Source organism: Nomascus leucogenys, chromosome 12 (assembly GCF_006542625.1).
Source record: "Nomascus leucogenys isolate Asia chromosome 12, Asia_NLE_v1, whole genome shotgun sequence".
NCBI classification, from domain to species: Eukaryota; Metazoa; Chordata; class Mammalia; order Primates; family Hylobatidae; genus Nomascus; species Nomascus leucogenys.
In genome coordinates this window covers 87,071,651-87,084,637 of record NC_044392.1, presented here as the reverse complement: position 1 = coordinate 87,084,637, position 12,987 = coordinate 87,071,651, and the positions used below count along the sequence as shown (strand labels likewise).

The 12,987-nt window shown below is 41.9% G+C and overlaps 1 protein-coding gene across 1 annotated transcript; it reads left to right on the top strand.

The window, feature by feature from the left end:
- Positions 1–4,913: 4,913 nt before the first annotated feature.
- On the top strand, positions 4,914–12,074 carry LINC02801 (long intergenic non-protein coding RNA 2801; the record flags this gene model as incomplete). The annotated part of the gene is given in 3 exon segments (XM_012500414.1): positions 4,914–4,936; positions 11,769–12,016; positions 12,019–12,074. Coding segments are annotated over 3 exon segments (327 nt in total), but the record flags the coding sequence as incomplete, so codon positions are not given.
- Between the last annotated feature and the right edge of the window lie 913 nt (positions 12,075–12,987).

The following is a 12,987-nucleotide window of genomic DNA, read 5'->3' as shown; positions in this document are numbered from 1 at the left end:
CCGCCAGGGAATAAGCCTGGCCTTTCTGCACATCATGTTAACCTGTCATGAAGTCAGACAGCAGAACAGGCAAAATGGGGACCCAGGTCAGCCAGCGCAAAGCTCCCTCCAGGAAGCCCAGGCTTTGCGATCTCCTGGAACCTTCCTGTGCTGCTCTGTTATGGGACAAGGAGTCCAACAAGCTTATCATTGAGTCAGCTGGTGAAATGGCCCTTTACAGTGTGCAAAATGCCACCACCACCAGTAAAACAAGCAAAGGAAAAGCAAAACCTCCATAACTAAAGAAATGATTTCTTTGAAGCAATTGTGAATGGGAGTTCACTCATGATTTGGCTACCTAGGAATCCAACTTACAAGGGATGTGAAGGACCTCTTCAAGGAGAACTACAAACCACTGCTCAATGAAATAAAAGAGGATACAAACAAATGGAAGAACATTCCATGCTCATGGGTTGGAAGAATCAATATCGTGAAAATGGCCATACTGCCCAAGGTAATTTATAGATTCAATGCCATCCCCATCAAGCTACCAATGACTTTCTTCACAGAATTGGAAAAAACTACTTTAAAGTTCATATGGAATCAAAAAAGAGCCCGCATCACCAAGTCAATCCTAAGCCAAAAGAACAAAGCTGGAGGCATCACGCTACCTGACTTCAAACTATACTACAAGGCTACAGTAACCAAAACAGCATGGTACTGGTACCACAACAGAGACATAGATCAATGGAACAGAACAGAGCCCTCAGAAATGATGCCGCATATCTACAACTATCTGATCTTTGACAAACCTGACAAAAACAAGAAATGGGGAAAGGATTCCCTATTTAATAAATGGTGCTGGGAAAACTGGCTAGCCATATGTAGAAAGCTGAAACTGGATCCCTTCCTTACACCTTATACAAAAATTAATTCAAGATGGATTAAAGACTTAAATGTTAGACCTAAAACCATTAAAATCCTACAGGAAAACCTAGGCAATACCATTCAGGACATAGGCGTGGGCAAGGACTTCATGTCTAAAACACCAAAAGCAATGGCAACAAAAGCCAAAATTGACAAATGGGATCTAATTAAACTAAAGAGCTTCTGCACAGCAAAAGAAACTACCATCAGAGTGAACAGGCAACCTACAGAATGGGAGAAAATTTTTGCAACCTACTCATCTGACAAAGGGCTAATATCCAGAATCTACAATGAACTCAAACAAATTTACAAGAAAAAAACAAACAACCCCATCAAAAAATGGGCAAAGGACATGAACAGACACTTCTCAAAAGATGACATTTATGCAGCCAAAAAACACATGAAGAAATGCTCATCATCACTGGCCATCAGAGAAATGCAAATCAAAACCACAGTGAGATACCATCTCATACCAGTAAAAATGGCCATCCTTAAAAAATCAGGAAACAACAGGTGCTGGAGAGGATGTGGAGAAATAGGAACACTTTTACACTGTTGGTGGGACTGTAAACTAGTTCAACCATTGTGGAAGTCAGTGTGGCGATTCCTCAGGGATCTAGAACTAGAAATACCATTTGACCCAGCCATCCCATTACTGGGTATATACCCAAAGGATTATAAATCATGCTGCTATAAAGACACATGCACACGTATGTTTATTGCGGCACTATTCACAATAGCAAAGAGTTGGAACCAACCCAAATGTCCAACAACGATAGACTGGATTAAGAAAATGTGGCACATATACACCATGGAATACTATGCAGCCATAAAAAATGATGAGTTCATGTCCTTTGTAGGGACATGGATGAAACTGGAAAACATCATTCTCAGTAAACTATCGCAAGGACAAAAAACCAAACACCGCATGTTCTCACTCATAGGTGGGAACTGAACAATGAGAACTCATGGACACAGGAAGGGGAACATCACACTCCGGGGACTGTTGTGGGGTTGGGGAAGGGGGGAGGGACAGCATTAGGAGATATACCTAACGCTAAATGACGAGTTAATGGGTGCAGGAAATCAACATAGCACATGGATACATATGTAACAAACCTGCACACTGTGCACATCTACCCTAAAACCTAAAGTATAATAAAAAAAAAAAAAAGAAATGATTTATTTCCAGTAAGTGGATGGTGTTTAAATCTGATAAGGAACAAGTGAACCTGTGGTTCTTCCTGGTTCGTCGTGACTCAGGCCCAGAAAAAGGCTTTGAATGTGTTTCTGGAAGTAGTATAAAGGAAGCCTTTCTTTAGGGCCACCTTTGAGACCTGGGCAAGTAAAGGAGGGGTAAGAACTGGAGACCCACACCAGTGGATGGAGCTCTGAGGGCTGGCAGGGATGGAGGCCTGGGGCAGCAGGGACCGAGTGGCACTGCCATCTGGCTTTGGTTGCGTGGGCTTTGGAAAGTAAGTTGGTGTTCTGAAGGCAAGGCAGGAGGGATCCCAGTGCCAGGGAACAGAGTAAATGAGAACTTGTCTCTAAGCCACGGATTCTGGAATTTCCCATAATTAACATTCCAGCTGAATATTCAAAAGGCCCGGGCTTTTGGTAGGCCTGTAAATTAAAACAGAATGAAGTATTTAGGGTATACTTATGAGGGTAATGGTCTGGGAAACCATGGCTTTTGTTATTTGTGAAATGTGACTCAGTTTTTGCATCTGTAAAGTGGCAATAGATTCAGAAATTTTTAAAATGTTAGTCCTGAGAAGGATCTTAGAGATAATTTAACTCTTTTTATTTTAGAGAAAAGGATCCTGAAGCCAGAGAGATTTGTTACTCTAATGGTATTAATATTAATAATGGTGTTGACTATGCTGAGTGTCTGTAGTATATAAATTCATTTAATCCTCACAAGTTCTTTCTGAATAGTTATTACTATTATCCCTACTTTACAGATGAGAAAACTGAGACTTAATAAGGTTGTGCATCTTCCCCAAGGCCACACAGCCCATAATGGGCATAACTTCTAGATTCTGACTCTTAGAGAAGTAACTCACAGCAGCTCATATAAAAACTTTTCTTCACTTTAGGAGGCTGAGGCAGGCAAATACTTGAAGTTGGGAGTTTGAGACCAGCCTGGCCAACACAGTGAAACCCTGTCTCTACTAAAAATACAAAAAAAAAATTAGCTAAGCATGGTGGGGCACACCTGTAATCCCAGCTACTCAGGAAGCTGAGGCAGAAGAATCGCTTGAGCCTGGGAGACAGAAGTTGCAGTGAGCTGAGATTGCACCACTGCACTCCAGCCTGGGTGACAGAACAAGACTCTGTCTGGAAAACAGAAACAAAAACAAGGACAAGGGGTTTATAACCACGGAGTAGGGTGGGGCTCATGGATAGAAAATTACTAAGAGTGAACATTGAGAATAAGGGAGTTTCTGGCTAAACCAACTTGATGGGATTATTGTTGAAGGCAGGCCAGGGTGATCAGATACCAAGGGCAGAGGATTTTTTTTTTTTTTTTTTTTTTTTTTTTTTTTTTTTTTTGACAAGGTTTTGCTCTTGTCGCCCAGGCTGGAGTACAACGGCATGATCTGGGCTCACTGCAACCTCCGCCTCCCGGGTTCCAGCAATTCTCCTGCCTCAGCTTCCTGAGTAGCTGGGATTACAGGCGCCCACCACCATGCCCGGCTAATTTTCATAGTTTTAGTAGAGACAGTTCACCATGTTGGCCAGGCTGGTCTCAAACTCCTGATCTCAGGTGATCTGCCCGCCTCAGCCTCCCAAAGTGCTGGGATTACAGGAATGAGCCACAGCGCCTGGCCGAGGATTTTTGTTAGTAGGATTCTTGTTCAAAATGGATTCTACAAAGACAGAGAGGGAAGCCCAAGTTCAGGCCCAGCAAGCTGAGGACTCAGAGGAGCCTGACTAAGGTTTCAGTCAAAGGAGAGAGTCTTTGTCAAACTCTATGAGATAAGCAATATTATTCCCATTTTATAGATTAGTAAACTGAGGCACAAAGATGAGTCAAGGTCACACAGCTGGTAAATGGTGGAACCAGGATTTAAACCTATGGAGTAGGATTTGAACCTCTGTGCTATATGTATATCTAACGTGCCTATTAGTGACATGTACTTCCACACAACTACCATATAATGACAATTTATGTGTAATATGATGCCCTTGATCATTAAAGACAGATTAAACATAACGCTGTGTCTTTGTTGGGAGATTTATTCTATTGTATTCAAGTATTTTGGGGATCGGTCATCCATCTAGTCTCCAGATAACATTTGCATATTAATATCTCAATTCCTGGCCATTTACCCAGAAGGAGCTATTTGCTTAAGTTGAGAGGATTGACCTGGCTACAGCTCACCCTTGTCCTGCCCTTTCCTCTTCAGAATTGGAAGGGAATCCTGCCCTGCCGTTAAGCGCTGCTTTCTCCCTTTGACTGGTTATATTGGAAGTCATTTTGCAGATGAGGCCAGCATTAAGTTTTGTGAAATAGTGGCGTCCATTGGTGTTGAAAGGTGTAGAACGAAATCGCTTAAAGTAGAAGCTCTTTTCCAAATGATTTCATGTCTCAGATCTAAATTATTCATTTGAGAAATTAATCAGTTCGGATTTTAAGAGTTACTGTTGGGTGATGTTTTTCTTCTTGTTTTGCCTCTAATGGATAATTTGAGGGAACCAGCTTTTATATTAAGAAGATAAAACATGAGTTTGCAAAGTTGCCATCTGATCTTATTGCCTGGTGGGCCGCCTAGGAAAAGGAGTCTCTGATGGATATTGGATCCTGAGGTGCATGAGGGCAGGAGCTACATATAGACAATTCCCTTTGTCTATTATTTAATGCAAAGCCTTTCACAACTGAGCACCACACACTTGCCTGCTAATGATACGTGGGAGCTGGAGAGTTACCCCCATACTTCATTCTAAGCATCTCTCTTGGCTTTCTTTGTCCCATTGCCTGGCTGAATCTGGCCCTGAGCAGGATGGCCACCCCACAGGACATAAGGTATGGGTTTGGAAAGGTGAGAAAATGATCTGTGTTAGCTGGCTTCTGTGTTCCATGTGCATTTTATTGTAGCCTGTCTGAAGATGGTGCCTTGCTTTTGGAATGAGGCCTACTGAGTCATGCCAGGCTGTTTAGCTTTTCTTCTTTCATGGTAATGCCTTATCTCTGAGCATGAAATTGGCCCCATATTTGTCTATCTGGTCACTACCATGGTTCCCAAGCCCATAAACATCCCCTCATCTTTTTCTTTGCTGCTTATGCAGTTTTTCTACTCATATTCAATACTTTAAGAAACTCACTCTTTCATTCTGTATTACTAACCCATGGCCCCTTCCTGTTCCTTCTTCACTTTAGTATTTTCTTTTTCTGAGAGGAGATCTTGGGTGAAAGTTATTATAGCTATAATTTATTAAATATCTTCTGTGTGTCTGGGTCTGTGCTTAGAACTAATAATTATTTGTAACAATTGTCATCACTATAAACTTACTATGTGTCCAGCAGTGCTAAGTGCTTTGCAGACATAGATTCATTTAAGTCTTACAACAAGCTTATGACACGAATACTATTAATAAACCCATTTTAGAGATGTGGAGACTGAAGATTAGTGAAATTAATTAACTTTCCCAAGGTTACTAAGCTAGTAAATGCTGGTCTTGAATCAGGCAGTCCAACTCCCAAGCCCATACTCTTAATCACTACAATATATTGTCCTTCTTTTAAGCCTGTGGCCTTTCCTATTGTGCACAGGTATCCTGCAAGGGCAGCGTATTGCTCTACAGACCTAATAAGATCCATGCTTTGACCTCAGGCTTGTCTGCCTCCAAAGCCCATGCTTTTTCCACTCTCCAAATTGCCTTTGAGGAAGATAGACTCTGAGTTGCCCACTATCACCTCACCAGTTGTTCCTTTCTTAGGCACAGAGAGAATGATGTAGGATTAACTACATCACATATGATACCCAAACAAATCCATTGATTTACTCCAGTGGCTTACCAGTGTCTTTATCATCCTTTCTTCACGTTTTACATGGTACAAGAAATCGAGACAGAGCTACTCTGGTTGAATTCACAATAAGGGACCTGTGCCCTCCTGTGCCCCTGCTCTACCTCCCATGAGCCATGGTTTCTGCAGTTCCTCCATCAAACCCTGAAGGACACCTGAAAGCACAGCTGTAATATCAGTTAACCTCATCCTAAGTCAGGAACACATACCAACCTTCACTAGGTGGATAGTTGTTTATTCCATTTTTGCATTTATCAAATATAACATTATTCCAAGACATCTATGGTTAAAACAACAACAACAGCAACAACAGCAACAACAACGTTTTGTCCTCATTCCAGCCAAAAATATATTTTCTAAGCCCATCTTCCTATAATTACCGTTAAAAGAAACATATTGGTCAGATCAAATCCATAAACACTTGTCTAGGGCCTGCCAGCCCTGGGGAAACAAATCTCAGTATGACATGGTAACTTCTAAGTTATGAGATGATGATGATGATGGTGATTATTCTCAGGTTTCTGAATGGCTTAAGCCCAGGCATTTAGGTCCTCTCTAAGATTATAGCAAAACAATCATGTGTTGGATTTCTCTTCCCACAGGAACTCCAACACCCAAGCCGTAGACACAACACTAAGGCAGGCCACACTGTGATTTCACCTAAGCAACTAGAGTAAGCCATGGCTTCCTTCCTTCCTATAGACAGCCCAGGGCACATGCTAGCTAAGGACTTTAGCTGCTGACACCCAGGTATGAAACTAAAATGAATGATAGACAACTCATAGCAAGATGTAGAGCACCGTGAAGCCAAATCTAAAAAGTTTTCTGGATGTATCTGTTATCTTTACCACTGTATTATCGGGCCAATGTTTTGAATTTTGATCTTCATATTTAATGGAAGGAAAATCTGATTCCTCTGGAGTAAGAAAGGTGAAAAAGATGACATACGTGTATGTCCTTTAGACTATGAGTATGGAATGGTAGCAAAGAACACTATGTGTCTGCCAAGTCCTATCGCTTTGTCTTTTAGGCACATACCCAGGCTACACCTCCGAGCGTTTTTTGCAGCTGGGTGGCATCATGTCATTGAGTTCTGGCCAATAGATGTTGCCAGAAGCAATGTGTACCATTTCCAGGCCTGGCGTATAAAATCACCGTATGCAACCCTCCATGGTATCTCCTCCTGTATTCACTGGTTGAATGGAGAGGACTCTGTAGATTTGGAGTATAGTGGACCCAGAGGAGAGAAAGAGTGTAGATCTCTAAATGAGCAAAGAGTTTGTAGAGTAAGACCTGCACTTGGCTGTGAAATAAGCAATAACCAATTTTTTTGTGTTCAGCTGTTGAGATTTGAGGAATGCTAATTATAGAATTTAGCCTACCTAACTAATACAGAGGCACAGTGAATAAGAGCCTAAGTATTAGAATCAGACAATTCTGGGTTCTATACGAACTTTTCCACTTACCAGCTGGGTGACCTTGCACAAATTACTTACCCTCTCAGAGTTTCAACTTCATTTGTAAAATGGGAGTATAATAACACTTACCTCATAGGATAGTGGGAGAACTCTATGAAAACATATGTATAAAATGTCTGTTACATAGCAGGTGTAGCAAGATTACAGATTCACTCACACAATCCAATTGTGCAAAGAAAATGTACTTCCCTTATTTCTCTATAACTGATTGAATTTTCTTCAAGATCCTCCAGCCCTGGGGTAGCAGGGAAACAAACGTGAACTTTAAATGAGCCAATTAACAATATGTCAGTCTCCTTTTGATTTAAAATAGTTCCTTTCAGGTAACTGCTCAGGCTTTCAGAATCCTCACCCTCAAGAGGGTCGATGGGTGAGTTTACTCTGTAGCCCCAGAGGTGGCCCCAGAGGTCTTTGTGCAGGCCTCTGGCTGCTCTCGGAGTCCTCATTGGTCCTGCTGGGTTGTGTCCTTTCCCTGTACTGTTAGTGCTTGCTCATGTGGCAGCTGCTGCTGGAAACTTGAGAGCTCTTCTTTCCTCAGCTTGGAAAGGGCTTGGTGGGCTTCTCTTTTGAGCCAGCTGGTGCTGTGTATCCTTCTGAGGCCTGGCTGTGACTACCACTTGCTCTCTGGCCTTGGCTGCCCTTGGCCACAGGGTCATTTTGCTCCCCCATGGTGACCACTCTGGCGAGCTGACTGTTCAGCAAGTCAGTTACTTTCTCGTTCCTTCTAAAGAGCATCCAGGAATTTCTGAGTATTTTCCATACAAGGATGGAGACTCCAGCAAACCAACTCAGGCCTGCTTTCAGCCTAATCATGACTTTGCTCTGATATGGCCACCAGGTGTTGGGTGTGGGGATGGGGACAGTACCCTGTAACGTTTCTTCTCAGAGACTCAGAGAAGGACAAGGGCCTCTTTGCTTTTGGTTTTGTGGCAGACAGGCTCTAAGGTGATTCCTTATGATCCTCACATCCTGGTGCACATACCTTTGATTAATCCCCTCCTCTTGAGTTGCGGGGGTGGGACCTGTGATTGCTTCTAACCAATAAAATATAAAAAATGGATACAGCATCACTTGCAAGAGACTTTGCTTGCTGACTTGATGGAGTGGCCGTGTAGGGAAAGCCAATGTGGTGACGAACTGTAGGTTTCGGTTACCCCTGGGAACTGTGGGTGGCCTCTAGGACCTGAAGACAGCCACTAGCCAGTAGGAAGCCAGGATCCCCAGTTTTACAACCACAAGGAAATGAAAACTACCAATAACCTGAGTGAGCTTGGAGATGGATTCTTCTCCAATTGTGCCTCCAGATGAGAATGCAGCCCAGCTGCCATCTTGGTTGCAGTATTGTGTGACCCTAAGCAAAGGATCCAGCTAATCTTGATCCACAGAAACTGTAAGATAATAAATGTCCATTGTTTTAAGCTGCTAAATTTGTGGTTTAAATAACAAGCTGCTAACTTGTTATGCAACAATGAACTTTGGCTGAGAGAGAGTCGGAGGCATGCATGTCCATTATTTCTCCTCCTCCAGCCCTTTTACACTTCTCACAACCTGCTGGGAGGTAGAAGAGCACACTTGCATTTTCCTCCTTCAGTCTGATGGGAGGACCCCTCCTGCTGTCCCCAGTCACACACACATCATCACTTACTCCTGATGCCCAAAGTGGCATTTACTCACTTCTACTTTCTCTGGGCTCAAGATGTGGAGTGGCTGCTGTGAGGCATAATTTAGAAGAAGAGGTAATAAATACACAAAGAATTAATATTTTAAGAATATTATCCCCATTACAAAGATCATTATATTTAGTTTCTGTATTAGTCCGTTTTCACAGTGCTATACAGAACTACCTGAGACTGGGTAATTTATAAGCAAAAGCGATTTAATTGACTTACAGTTCCACATTGCTGGGGAGGCCTCAGGAAACTTATAATCATGGCCGAAGGTGAAGGGAAAGCAAGGCATATCTTACATGGCAGCAGGAGAGAGACAGAGAATGAGGCAGGGAACTGTCAAACGCTTTTAAACCATCAGATCTCATGAGAACTCGCTCATTATCACGACAACAGCATGGGGAAAACCACCTCCATGACCCAATCACCTCACACCAGGTTGCTCCCTGGACTTGTGGGGACTACAGTTTGAGATGAGATTTGGGTGGGGACACAGAGCCAAATCGTATCAGTTTCCTTCCCTTTAGATTCAGTTGGTTGAGCCTCATTGTTTTCCCAGATCAGGAAGTTACACAAACCATTTTTAACTCTAATTTTCTCTTTAGTTTTTCCCTATTTCAAACTTCTCCTGGCATAAGAAAGGCCATTAGGGCTGGGTGGCCCACCTCCTTAGAGACATAAATAGGGCTTGCTATAAATGCTTGGGGAGTCTGGTTTCCCATGGGGATGCTGATCCTGATAAGTAACTATCCAGTTAGGGTCCATGGAATACAGCCACAGATTATTAGAACTGGAAGGACAGCTATAAAGTCCAAATGCTATCATTTTATAGAAAAGGAAATCAAGGCCCAGGGAGGTAAAATGACTTGCAAAAAGTCACCATGTTGGTTATTCCAAAGCTGGAACAAAAATCTGAACATTCCAATTCACAGACCATGCACTAGTTATCTTAAGATACCATGTACAAACTGCAAATCGATATGTAGCAGAAAATTCTTTAATGAGGCACGTTTTGCCAGAGTGGATTATTTTTTAGATTCACTTTATCGAAACCTCTTCCTTTGCAAGAATTAAGTTTTTATCCTTTTCTGCTGATAAAAGAAAATCTTTCCAGGTAAAGCCAAAGAATAGCATCTTTCCTCTGACCTGCTAAATGGTAATAACAGCTGTTAGGAATATGTCCCATTAGGCCCCAGGGAGTGAGGTATGGGGCATTTACAAACTTTGGGTTGCATTTGGAATTGTCTGAATCTGGGCAGCCTGCTGACGTTGGTTGGAGACAGACCTTTTAACTGTGCTTTTATGTATCATCACTTCTTCTCTGTATTTTTTTTCTCTCTTAAGAAGGGGAGCGAGTCTTTACTTTTTCCCCTTTCTAGCCTTTCAAGAAAAGCACTTGAAATATGAATATGATCTTTGTGGAAATTGGCGAGATTAAAAATTTCTTCTATCATTTTGCAGAGATTTTTCTACCCCTGGAATTAGAAAATGGTTTGGGTCATAGAGAATGACCTTTTAAAACCATGTTGTTATTTTATTCCTAATTCTCATAAGCGAGCTTCCTGCAGATGAGTAGCTTGAGACACTGCCACTGCTGCTTCATGTTGCTGTTTTTCAATCCTGACAGTAAGTTTACAGTGTCAAGCATGGCACCATATTTCAGCTTTGTGAGAAATGCTGTAGTGTGGTGGGGAAGGAATCTAGTGATGAAGTCGAACAGACTTGAGTTCAGAATCTGTGATTTGGGGCAACTTAACATCTTTGTTAAGTAACTTAACAGGTTCCTCACAGGTAAAGTGGAGAGATTAATAGTACTTACCTGATATGAATGTTGCATACGTTAAATGAGGTAAGAATATGGCACAGCTAGCACATGCCTGGCACGTAGTGGGTGTTGTCATAACATGCAGGACACTGTATTAGAATTACTGTACATGTTTATAATCCCAGCCAGACTGAAAACTCAATCAGAGCAGAAACTACGTCTGTCGCGGTGTAATCCCGAGTCTCAGTTTAATGCTTACTGTATCATAGGTGTTTATATTTTTGTGAATTAACAAATAAATAAATGATCAAAAATTGATCATTGTTACTAGTGTTCCCCTTAACTTGAGTGGCACACCAGCAGTGACTCAGACTAGCTGAGTCATTTCGGCAATACCTTGTTGCCTAAACGCATTCAAGCTTGCTCATACAGAGATGCAGGTACCAGTTGCTTCCAGGCTTCCTACCTTTGACATATTTAGTTCAGGTTTAGGAATTTGGAAAGGCATTTCTTCATAATCTGGCATTGACTGGAGCTTACAGAAAATTCTCAGTCTGAAGTTTATAAACCAATATCTGAAGAAGAACTAGAAAGGGCAAGTGTTAAAATAATCTGGTTAGAAAAACAAAGTTTCTTCTAACTTAGTTCTTAAAATTCAAAACCCAATGTGAACCCCTCATGAGTTCAATAATTACCAAGGAAACTGAGGCTTTTAATGTTCCTGTTCCATTATAGATAATTTCCTTCTCATAGGAGACCTCTAACAGCAGTCAAGATGGAAATAAAAATAGTCTGAGGAGAGAGAGTGGAAGAAATAAAAAAGGAACATAATATGGAGGAAAGATAGATCCCTAGGAGATGGAGAGTTTTGTAAACAAGCTTTCTCTACACAGAGGTTGGATATGCCTTTGTGTCTCCAGGGCCCAGCACAGAGCTTGGACGTGTGACCTGCTCCACCCATATTCGTTGGGTGAAAGGTGCCTATGAGATGGCGTGGCAGAGAACGAAAATGAGCTGGAGTGGAAGAAACCAGAGCGAGAGAAGCCAACTTGCCAGAGTCCATTGCCTGGCCAAAGAGCAGAAAAAGGAAGACAAATGCTTGGAAGGAAAGAGGGAAAGACAAAAAGCTGGACTGAGGAGCTCCACTTTCACTTTTTGTTGTTTTTGTTTCTTTAAGAAAAGCAACAAGGGGGCCAGGCACAGTGGCTCACGCCTGTAATCCCAGCACTTTGCAGGCTGAGGTGGGTGGATCACCAGAGGCTAGGAGTTCGAGACTAGCCTGGCCAACATGGTGAAACCCCATCAGTATGAAAAATACAAAGATTAGCCAGGAGTGGTGGTGCACACCTGTAGTCCCAGCTACTCAGGAGGCTGAGGCAGGAGAATCACTTGAAGCCAGGAGGTGGAGGTTGCAGTGCACCAAGATCGCACCACTGTACTCCAGCCAGGGCAACACAGCAAGACCCTCCCCCCCAAAAAAAAAGAAAAAGAAGAAAGAAAGAAAAGCAACAAGGGAGAAATGTCAAGAGAGTGCTAGAAGGAAGTGAAGGCAAATGTGGGAGATAAGAATTAATTCTTTGTTTCTCTTTTCTCTCTGAGAATGTTAGACCTCTGATCTAATTCTCCACTGCTTCCTTCTCTTTGTATCTGTTTTTTTAATTCTCTCCCATTAAACCGTAAGCAACTTGAGGGCAGACAGTCAGTTTTACTCCTTTTATATCCACCACTGGACCTAAGTGGGTACCTGGTTCATTAGATGCTTAATGAATTAAAGTGGCAAGAACAGATGATACTTGTCAATGGATGTATCTATATAAAGAAACTCCACTTTCCCACGACAGTGGGACAATAAATTCTTTCTCCTCTCTCTGTCTCATGAGATACACACAAGAAACAGAAAATTGAAAATTATAGGGAATTTTTTTACAGTTCTACACATGACGTTGCTGGAATTCACTGGAATTTAATCAAAATAATATACTACAACATATGTCAACTCTGCTTCTGTGGTTGTTAAAGGAAAAGCATATCTCCAAGTGAGACAAAGTGCATTTGGAAATATGCACCGGTGTTTTATTATAATCTACTAGTTCTCATCTCAGATTAAGTCACTCCATGGTGTTGGGTAATCTACTCTCT